A 12,018-nucleotide genomic window follows, 5' to 3' on the forward strand; every position below is an offset into this window, starting at 1 on the left:
AAACAAGAGGGCATTAAATAGGGCAAGACAAACGAGGGGTAATGACACAGGGCAGGTGAGAAACATTAGACACGGCAGGGAAGCAATACATGAAACAAGAGGGGCGGGACCAATGACAAGACACGAGAAAACACATGAGCTGTCAAAACAAACAACTCATGGCTTTCTCACATAGAACCTAAGGGCTCCGCCCCGATCCTGCCACATGACTAGAAATACAGAACTCATGAGTTCAAACAGTCATATCTGTGATGTAAGATGTGTCAGAGACATGAAGGACAGCAGGACCTGAGGTTTATAAAGCCAAGAGTGACATCATGTGACATATGTGATGCCGTCATGATGAGCAGATGCACTGCAGACAGTATATATAGAACACTAAAGGAAGCTGCAGGTATGTGTAGGGTTGTAAATAAAGATGAGTGACACCTGTCTGAGAGAAGAGGTAGAGAGGATAGATCAGTCGATCTGAAACAGATCTTCACCTGTGTGTTGTGTTTGGTGAATGTTGAATCACAGCAGATGATTTGCTTTTCATGATCTGGAACAATAATGACACATGTTTGATCTGTTACACCTTCATTGACATCACAGATGGTTTCCCAACAGTCTTCACATGCTTAAGTTCTGTATGAATAAACTACTGCATCAGCTATAAGATTCATTATCAAATATTTATAGAGTAAAGAAAAGATGTATTTTAGCCACGCACACACTGTAGGAATATTTTTCAGATAAAAGTATGATTTAAATATCAATATAATCAATGGGTGTTTTCTTTCATTGAGTCATTGGGCTGTGTTCTTTTGTTATGTGCTTTCTGTATTTTCTCGGTGGAGGGTTGCTGTGGCAGACGAAGTGAGACAGGATGGGTTGGGGGTTGGAGCTATAAATTATCTAGATCAACACACACACAAAGAGTGTTTTTCATAAAAGAAATGTTATGAATCAATCCACTGAATATGTTTTAAGTATAATCATGAGTTGTGATGTGTTTTAATGAATCATAGGATTAAGAAACAACGCTACATAATTAAAAGCATTAGATCATTGAGTGTTTTCTTTTTACTAAAAGAATGTTAAGAATGTTGGTATGTTGTCCGGCCACAAGAACGGTCTCTAGGAGACCGCTCCCCAAAAGAAACTGTCCTGGAGAACATTCCTCAGGACTGGCGACTGACCACAGGATATACGTTTTGAAATGTTATTTTACAGGAACTAAGAAAAAGGACTTCACGGTGATTGGTGGAAAGGAAGCAGCACTCCTTATAAGGCAGAGGAGGAGTCAAAAGATGCGAACGACGTCACATACTTAATAAATATGGGTGTTTTTGAATAATTTGGGTTGTTGGCTTTTGAGAGAGTGAGGAGATCATCTGACAACCCAAAGCTTTGTTACCTTTTTACATCTGATAATAAAACTTCTGCTTAATTTTGGAGAACGTCTCCGTGCAAATTTTTGAACATGCAGGACTGCCTTTAAAGTCCAACAGCACACACACACATTCTGAACAATGTTTATTTTCCTCTCCTCTGATCATCAGTAGTTGTCATTATTTACCTTGTTGTTGACGTGTGTTTGTGTGTTTTCTGCAGATGAAGAACATCAGAAGTGAAGCTACAATCATCACACACCCAACAGCAGCACAAGAGAGAGGAATGATATGAACCAGATGTGTTTCTCCTCCAGGTGTATGAACATCTGCTGCTGCTGTAATAATAAACCACAATAAAGCACCTTTAGAGTGAACACATGTGATCTGTAAATCTGAGTTCATGTCATTCAGAGAATACTCACCTTCATCATGTTGATGATGTTTGTCAGAGTCTAAAGAGAGCAGAACCCAACACGTATTAATAATGGGTCACACATTTACATTTCTATGGTCATGCAATATGTTTCTGTATTTAAATGTTGATTTTCCCATATGTGTAACATATCAATAATATACAAACTATAATTGACATTTGCCTGTTGCTACTCCAGTGTTAATATGTGATTTAAATGAAAAAGTCAATTAAAGCTTTTTTAAAAATAAAAATAGATGTTCATTCATGTATGCTCTCTTATCTTATTCTTGCCATCTCCTCATCTCCTCATCTTAATCTCTTGACAACATAAGACATCATGTGTCACTTAATGTCCGTCTCATCGTATCAGTCACACCTGAACCGCTAACTTCACTGCACTCATAATTTCTTCATCCTCATGTCATGTCAAACCTGTATGAGTTTCTTTCATCTGCAGAACACAAGAAGATATTTTGAAGAATGTTGATAATCAAACAACACTGAACTCCATTGACTTCTATTGTATGAACATTTCTCAAAATATCTTCTCTTGTGTTCCACTGAAGAAAGACTCACACACGGATTTACAAACACATCATGAGAGAATAAATGACAAATTGACACGTTTTGATTTATTTATTTTGTATTCATTAATAACCAGTTCATCATCATTTGACTCAACTAGAAATGCCCACCCAACAAAGAAAAAACATTTCTGGATTCCCAAAGAACCTTCCAGTCAATAAATACCATTCGTCTTATTTGACCTGTTTATAGTCTGAAGAACTGAGAGGTTCTGCACATGATCAATACAGCCAAACATATCTTCTGTGTCTTTGTTTATTAACTTATGAGTGTAGAAGAGCTCAAATAAACAGAAAGATGATATAAAACTACTCACCATTAACAGTAAGACTGAATGTCTTGGCTGTCTCCTTATTTCTCCCAAGAATGTTGAGTTTATAACGTCCAGAGTGTTCAGCTCTGATGTTTGTGATGGTGAGATCTCCAGTCTGATTGTTCATCTTCAGTCTGTCTCTGAATATCTCAGTCTCATCATTATATGTGGGATTAATATTGACTGATCTCCTGATTCTGGCGATGCGGATGTTTTTAAACCACCAGTACATCTCCTCATGTGTGTATAGTTCAGTAACATTAGTGTGTAGAGTAACAGAATGTCCCTCCATCACTGACATCTTCACTTCATCACCAAACACACCTGAACAACACAAACACACACAGATAGAGTCGATCAATAACAGAGACTGTAGTTCAGTGACATATTCATGTTGTCAACACAAAACAAGTCATTGTGGTGTTGAAGTGAGTATTAGTTTAGACTGTATTAGTTTTAAACAACTGTAATGGTTCTTTATGAAACTGTTCATCCAAAATAAAATAAAAAGATTCTTCTACAGCATCATTTAGCACATTTATTTTCAAGCGTGTACTGTGGACACAAACACAGGTCAGGATATGACATTATGAAATGAGATTTGTTCTTGTTTAAAACAATATTTCACTAATGGTGTACATTAAAATAACACAGAAACAAAGTCAACTTACCAAACAGCCACGAGCACAGAGACAACACAAGTAATGTGTGAAGCATTTTCTGAATCTGGTGTAAAACGAACACGTGAACAGATTAAAAGTGAGCTGAACTGAACACAATGAAGGTTACAATCGAATCACTTGAAATGTGATGTTATATGTTGACTCAAGTGAACAGGAGATGGAGAGGTGTGGCTTGTGTAGGAAATACTAACATTGACTACACCGTGTGTGAAAAGCAACTGGGCCACTAAACTTATATGATAAACACTGATGTTAATGCTCCCATGTGAGCAATATCAATGTGAAATATATATGAACACATACATGTGAAGTGTGTATAATGCTGAGATGACTGCAGTAGTTTGTGTGTCTGTTTGTGTTTGGTTTATCAGATCATCATGTGTGAAACTGCTGCTGATGTACTTTAACAAAAGTGTGAATTTTATTTTGAGCTTGAAGTATATGCTTGCAGAAGTGTTTGTGTTCTTGTATTCAAGTCTGTGGTCAGTCACAATTGAAAATGTGCTTATATCTCCTTTCTATTACTATTCATATGCACTGAAATTTAAAAAATGTTTTTTTTCTATATAAGCTCTCCGTTTCATCGCATACGCGCGACTGACCCACAGTTAACTTCCGGTTTGTGTTTGGCTAGTGTCTAATAATATTATAAATATTTATATTTTATTTAATTTATGTTAATATTAATATTAATTTGTACTATTGTTTTACTGGATAATTATTGTTGAATGTTAATTTTATTGAATAAACCATTTGGGTCCTGTAGTTTTGTCGTATTTAAAGAGAGCGTGTGGTACACTGACATCTAGCGGTTGAGTTTGGTATCGCGGTCTAAATTCAAAAGATTGGAGAGACAAGTTTTGCCAAGTGACGCTTCTTCTCGGTTTCTTTTGATTGTTATCAGAAATAATCTACAGGCGCTCTAACGGTTGTGAATGTGTACCGGAAGTTCAGTTGGGGTCATAAAAGTGCGCATGCGCAGTAACGTTTGTTTATGTTGTTAAAATGAAACTGTCTATAGTCCTGCATGTTCAAGAGTTCAAAACTCTTGTATTTGTTTCTGATCTGTTCCTTCCATGCATACAGGAGATATCTTGAACGGATGTTTTATTCCCTGACACATACTGACTTTCATGCCTTTTTATTTACACAAAATTGGATAAAATAAAAATGAAAGTGATTAAATAATCAATGGTGTGCAAAACACCTGTCATTTCAGATTCATGTAAGAAAACACAAAAAAGAAAACCCCAATGACAAGAGGCATTTAACAGCAGATAAATAACAAATAGGGGACTGAAACAGATCACGTCACATATTGATTCATTGGATTGACTTTTGAGAATGGCCTATGAAGAATATATATTCTCATTCAGTGTCAACAATTCCATATGAGCCACTTTAAACCCCTGACGAATCTCTATAAGAGTCAGACGAAGGAACTGAAGAGTAAAGGCCATCACAACACATGACAACCGTTAAACATCACAAACATCTTCACAGCTCTTCTGTCACATTAGTTTCACAAGTCCACAGTTTCCTGTGGAACATTTAAACAGCGAAGATGCACACAAAACACATTTAATCAAGACTTTAATTTATAACCCAGAAATACTGTAACACAATCTGTTTGGGATTAAGATTACTGTAAAAACTCAAATCATGACTTTATGAACATATATTCTCCGTTAGAATAAAGGAGCTACCAATGAGTCTCTCTTTAAACCAATTATGTTTTACTTTACTGTTCCTGTATATAAATAAAACCCACTGACAATTTGTCTACAAACAGTTGGTTTGTTACATGTAAACTAACATGCAGAGAGACGCTTTCTGTCTGTGTGTCTTCAGAAAGTGCAGGAGGTGAGCTGGGCAGATGCTGTCCGTGTTGCCAAGTCTGTGGTTTTCACACTTAATCGAGCTACTTTTAAACAAAGTTGTGTTAAATCTGAAGGGTTTTGTACAGCAGCTTTCAATCTTAAGGTGTTTATGTTACTACTAGGCTATACAGCGATTTCAAGAAGAAACTGTGTGTAATGCAAAACAGTGACTGTAAAATGTGTATTTTAGGTATGGAAGTGACATATTTTCAGCTTTGATATGTTGGCTGGACTTTATGTTAATTATAGGTATTTCATATAATACACGCAAACTAAATAAAATATATGTCAATAGTTCAGCTTGTTATTTCCTAACTTGTTGATCACATTCCTGTCCGTGATCAGGAAGCAGAAATGCGGCAATGGCGCCATCTTGTGGACACGCGTAGAATGACTGATCATTTATTGGCTGAAATGGCACTCGAGCGCTTTATTTTTGTATTTTGTTCAAGAAACACCTAAATGTACTTGAGAATCAGCAAACTCATCAGTCAAACCCAGGGCCAGACATTCTTATTTTCCTCAACTTAATCCTTAACCGTCCTGACTGTCTGAGAAACAAAGAACTTCTTCCCACAGAACACCCGAAGCTCACATATGACCCGAGTTTAACAAATATCACATTATATATACGAACAAAGAATCTACATACACGTTTGTTATCATTTAATTTTTTTATATAAATATATTTTCATAATATATATTTTTAATTGTCTTACTGGATATTGTTTTAGTACTATTACAGTCTAAATAGACGAAAAATAGGTCCTCAAAGCCACGCCTCCTCCTCCTCTAAAACAGGAAGATCGTCTGCGCGAGCACGGTGCGAGGAGCTGGCACTCACTTAATTCTTGGTGTTTCGAGTCAGATCCGTGGGCGTGGCTTGTTGGTTTTGACTAAATCTTAGGTGTTTCAAGTCTTACGAAACCTTTACCCTAACCCACACCCTAACCCTAACCTTACTGTAACCATCTAAACTACCCATGATTGTTAAAATTGACGAAAAAACACGTTTGGGTGATCACGTCTGACTCGAAACACCAAGGATTTAGTGAGTGCCGCGAGGAGCTATGCAAAATCATAACTTTACCTATCTGCCCTTATAGTGTTCGAAATTAAAATAACTATGTCCCAAACCATAATATATTGAAATGCGTGTATTCACCTAAACTACTCGGTTTGAGATCACGGACACTTAAACGTGTGACATTACACCAACTCACCGCGAGAGGGCGTAGTTTAGTAAAGCTCCACTGCATTAATAACATGAAATAATTGATGCATCACTGAATAATTGAATGTAATTAGTTAACATTGCGTAGGACGACACCGGTACTTAAGTACTAAAAGGGTACTGTTTTTGTTGTGGAAAAGATACATATCAGCGTATACTGTTTCATAAGAAACACTTTGGCCTACAGTAAAAAAAAGAGTAGGCGAATCGGGCCACATGCATGCAGCAGTTTGGCTGGCAAGTAAGACGTCCTATTGACCGATGCAATGACTGGACAAACTTGTTATAGTTCTGCACCTTTGTATTACAGTGAATGTTTAATTTATAAATAAGTCAAACATGACTGTTCATGCCTTTGTGATGCTCATTTGTTTCAAAACAAAACACCTCACAACTAAAACACAGAATAACAACAATAACCATTTATAAAATCAATTCAATGTTTTTTGTTTGTGAGTATTAAAATGAATGATATATGTGACTTCTACTGATAATAAAAGACTGCTGATGTTTGACTCTCAATAGACTGTCAGCTGTTCTTGTACAGCACTGTGTTTTGGGTTCGAATCCCAGTTGACACAACATCAGCGTTCTGATCAAATCTATTGTTTGCATGCACTGTAAGTTAAAATGTAAGGACACAACATTCTAAAAAAAATAAATTAATCAAAGAAAATCTGTGTCCAAAAATAAAATAAAATTTGACAACAACAATATTGAGCAAACAGAGTCGCATCAGAACAGACTGATCAACGTCTTGTGAGGACGCCTGCATACACCACCTCATTCTCCTCTTTAACTCTCTGTGAGAAACACAAACACAGAACATCAATCAAAAAACACATGAAGCACAGTAGGAGCTTAAAAAAACGGTTTGCATTTCATCTACCTTAAATTATTTCACATTAGCGATGTGTACACAATTATTAAGCCTAAATGATTGCTTTTTTTAACGGTTCCGTATGACACTAAATACATTTTCAAGTCATCAACCATCTTTAAGTGGTGTCAAAACGTTTCTGTACGCCACTTAAATACTAGAAAAGTATTGAAATTAGTGAGAAATGAAAAGGATGCTGTGTTTTTATCCAGAAAAGTGCAGCTCCACCATTCACTCGTATGTCGTTGTTGTCAGCTTTTGCCCTCACCAATATGGCGGCGGCGTTGACGCCAATAAAATGATGACATAAATGAATATTAACATAAATTAAATATAAATAGCTATATTATTCGACACTAGCCAAACACAAACCGCAAGTTAACTGGGGATGAAACGGTCTACATTCTTGTACTCTGCTTTGTGTCTTTATAAAGATATAGCATGCGAAAATCCACGGCAACGTTCATATACATAAACAGTTTTTTAGCATCTGCACCAGACACACACGCGTTTGATTGTCCGAGTGCTGCAGTTTGTTTAAAAAATATAAGCACATCTGAAAGAGAGGCGTAAAACTGAATGACTTCCAATCTTTTATTTCAGTTATTTTTTATACCATAGTACACGACTTGTTTGAATAATAAAGACAGAATTTGGGCTCTAAATTTTTGTGTTGATTGTTATTATCGGTCATGGTTGAGTTAAAGACAAATCTGTTGCATTAAGCTTGAAAATGTCCATATTTTACCCAACGATGGGTTAAAAATGGCATGGAGCATAAATGAAATTATGGGTGAATTGTGGATAAAGAATTAGAATTGCTTTACCTTTGTTTTGGTGTTGTGTTGGTAGAATGTTGGATCAGCGTATGTGATCTCGTCTTCACGGGTCTGATCTGTAACAACAATGAAATCAACAATAAAACTCTCATTCTTCATTAGAAGTCTTTCAAACTAAGATCTGTACAGATGCTTTAGCTGCAGGACTGTCACAGTCCATTAACCCAAGATGAAAGTCTTTAGGAGACTAGATAAAATATCAGACATTTTGTGTAAATATACGTCTGCATCAGCAATTGTATTCATTATTTAAAATGTACCCCGTTGTTGTTTGTTTCTTTGTTTCTTGCAGATGATCAGGAGTGCAGTTACAACCACCAGAAATCCACCAGCAGCAGCACAAGAGAGAGGAATTATAGAACCCGATTGTCCAACTGTTTGTTTAATGATACACAACAACACATCAGTTCATTCAGAGAAAACTCACCTTAAATATATTGATAGTTTTTTCGTAGAAGTACCAAAAAAAAAACAAATCATCCAGATATGCAAAAACAAAAACTGATACATGAATGTCATGAAAAATGTAAAAAGTGTAAAACTACACACATATATATATATATATAAAAAGTTAATGTATATATATATTGCTGACACAACAGCTGATCTTGCTTTAGCATAAGGAATGACCTAACAATCGTTTGAACATCAAATGTTAGACAGACTTCATGTAAATGGAACTCTACAGTGTATAACATTCTGTAAATGTACTGTATTCATTTGAAGGTATTCGTTCTTATAGCTGTTCAACTGTATTTTAAAGTTTTTACTGCGTTGCGTTGTGTTTTAGCATTCATGAAAACACCTCAGGTTACGTCTGTAAGCATAGTTCCCTGAGATAGGGACCGAGGGTAACCCTGATCATATGAAACGGTTGCCTCTCGGGGAAACCCTTTCTTTTCAGCCACCGCTGTACGGATCTCATATCTGAAAATGCTTGACAGTGTAGGGATGACCTAACCTGATACTGGACACCGCTGTCAGGATCGATTCGACACGTGCAGGAGACAACTGTGCCTGCATCATGGCCAAATCCCACACTACCCCAAGAAATGTAGTCTTCTGAAACGTTGCTCTTTTTGGCATTGAGCAGTAACGCCAGACGCTTCATACGGTCGAGGACGATATCTCGATGTCAAACCCCCATCTCGTGAGACTGAGCTAATATTAACCAGTCGTCTGTGTAGTGTGCGAACCCCTAGCAAGGTCTGAATCCATGCATTTCGTGAAGGTGCGTGGGGAGAGAGCTAGGCCGAATGGAAGAACTCGATATTTGTGAGCTTTGCCCCCGAAAGCGAACCTGAGAAACTTCCGATGTTGAGGAAGGACATATAAGTGGACGTATGCATCTTTCAAATCTATCGTGGTGAACCAGTCCTCTGATCTGATTCCGGCCACAATAGTAGGAACAGTGAGCATCTTGAATGTGTATCTCCTCAAGGTTTGTTGAGATATCTCAGATCCAAAATGGGCCTCGGCCCTCCACCCTTCTTGGGAACTATGAAGTACCGGCTGTAAAAACCTGTCTTACTCTTGTGGGTGGAGACATACTCTATAGCCCCTTTAACCAAGAGAGACAAAACTTCCTTTTCTACAACCCGAGATTGTTCGGGGTCCACCTCGGCGGAGATCACCCCTCTGAATAATGGAGGACGGCAGCGGCGCGTCCCGAACCATGAGGCTGGTGAATGTTTCCTGACTCATCAAACAAAGCTAAACGGGAGTGGAGCGTTAGCCACAAACTATGTTCACACGCAAGAGCAACCTTAGCATGCTCCACTCCCAGACACTCAACACAGAGTCGTGTGAATGCCCATTCGTAATGAAACAAGCGCAGGGAGAAGCACACGGCTTAAAGGTCTTTTGTCTACTCACTTTCTAACTTAATTAAAGAAAAATAACTTAGACAACTAGATAAGACCACAAACAAGACACATTCACACAGAGCACTTTGCTCACCATACTCACCATTAACAGTAACCGTGATGTTCTTCTTGACTTTGGGTTCATCTGAAATATTAATTCTGAGTTTATAAAGTCCAGAGTGTTGAGATGTGATGTGTGTGATGGTGAGATCTCCAGTCTGATTGTTCAGCCCCAGTCTGCCGCTGAATATCTCAGTCTTATTTTTATTATATGTGGGATTAATATTGCGTGATCTCTTGATTGTGGCGATGGGGATGTTTTCAAACCTCCACTTGATCACATGATCTGTCTGTAGTTCAGTAACATTAGTGTGTAGAGTAACATTTTCTCCCTCCATCACTGACACTGACTTCACTTCAACTTTAACACCAAACACACCTGAACAACACAAACACACCTGAACAACACAAACACACCTGAACAACACAAACACACCTGAACAACACAAACACACCTGAACAACACAAACACACTTACTAAACAATACATAATCTTTATTTGTGCCAGCTACAGTACATAATTCCCATGGAAAATTGGTATAAAAACTGCAAAACCTTAGTAGCAAATTTATTAGACAAGTAAGATTTTTGTTTTATCTTTGAAAAGGCTTGAAATAATTGAGACAACGGCTCACATAAAACAAAACAAAAGAAAGGATGTAAACTTACCAACCAGCCACAAGCACAGAGAGAAAACATGTGATGTGTGAAACATGATTAATATGTTCTTGAATAATAACTCTGAGAAACACTTGATGTGATCTGAACACAGCACTTAAAGAAACTTCATGTTTTATATTCACTGAACTTCACAGGAGGAGGAGACTTGTGGGTGTATGTGTGTGTGTGCGTGCGTGTGTGTGTGTGTGTGCGTGCGTGTGTGTGTGTGCGTGTGGTTTGACTGTTATGAGGAACACATCACTGTTCTCACAAATACAGACGTGCTCAAATGTGTTGGTATCCCTCCACAAAAATAAAGAATGCAGTTTTCTCTGAAATAACTTCAAACTGACAAAAGTAATTGGCGTCCACCATTGTTTATTCCATATTTAGAAATCAGACTTTGGTTTTGATTTTTTATTCAACGTAATATTGTAAATAATAAAACAAATGAAAATGTCACAGACGAAAATGACGGGACCCCTCACCTAATATTGTGTTGCTCAACCTTTAGAGGCGATCACTGCAAGCAAAGGTTTTCTGAAGCTCTCAGTGAGACTTCTGCACCTCTTCACAGGTAGTTTGGCCCACTCTTCCTCAGCAAACTGCTCCAGGTGTGATGGTTTCAGCTCTTTACACAGATGTTCATAGGATTCAGATCAGGACTCATAGAAGACCATCAGGATAGTCACATGTGTTGTTCGTATCCATTCTTGGGTGATTTGAGCTGTGTGTTTTGGGTCATTATCCTGTTGGAGGACTCATAACCTGACTTTAACCATAAACACAGCAGCACAGTGAAATCAGTTGTGTTATAGTTTTTATTTACAAGAACGATACTGCACTGTAATAACATCAACATTGATCAAAACAGTCAACTGCAGTTTCATCATCTCACCACTAGAGGTCACAATTACAAAGACAACACTGACGACACAGATCTACAGAATTATAAAAATATATATTTATATTATCCACAGAATGATTCACATGACATAAAATAATGCGTAAACCTCTTGAAAGTAATTTAATAAACGTTAAACAAACTAAACATGAACAAAATACAGATAATCAACTGTTACGACTCGGATTGCTAAATATTAGATCTCTCTCTAATAAAGCACTTTTTGTTAACGATATGATAACAGATCATAAAATAGACATGCTCTGTTTGACAGAAACATGGCTAAAACCAGATGATTATATTGCTTTAAATGAATCTGTCCCC

General features: G+C 37.3%; 1 protein-coding gene and 1 long non-coding RNA gene across 6 annotated transcripts in view; both read right to left on the reverse strand.

The window, feature by feature from the left end:
• Window positions 1-12,018, reverse strand: part of LOC130549048 (natural killer cell receptor 2B4-like) — a 176,806-nt gene that overhangs the window by 101,604 nt on the left and 63,184 nt on the right. For 2 of the 5 annotated variants that reach the window (XM_057326186.1, XM_057326187.1), the window contains exon 1: window positions 3,361-3,536. In XM_057326186.1, coding sequence (XP_057182169.1) covers window positions 3,361-3,406 — 46 coding nt within the window. In that variant the 5' untranslated portion in view covers window positions 3,407-3,536. Of the gene's footprint in view, window positions 1-485; window positions 542-1,561; window positions 1,712-1,798; window positions 1,829-2,692; window positions 3,014-3,360; window positions 3,537-12,018 lie in introns of those variants that run through there. The other 3 variants (XM_057326190.1, XM_057326188.1, XM_057326189.1) reach the window with 3 other exon arrangements.
• Window positions 7,010-8,687, reverse strand: LOC130549083 (uncharacterized). The gene is made up of 3 exons (XR_008962132.1): window positions 8,466-8,687; window positions 8,194-8,261; window positions 7,010-7,289 (listed from the first exon to the last, which is right to left on the reverse strand). It is a non-coding gene; the product is annotated as an uncharacterized LOC130549083 (long non-coding RNA).

The sequence above is a fragment of the Triplophysa rosa genome, linkage group LG25 (assembly GCF_024868665.1).
Source record: "Triplophysa rosa linkage group LG25, Trosa_1v2, whole genome shotgun sequence".
Classification (NCBI taxonomy): domain Eukaryota; kingdom Metazoa; phylum Chordata; class Actinopteri; order Cypriniformes; family Nemacheilidae; genus Triplophysa; species Triplophysa rosa.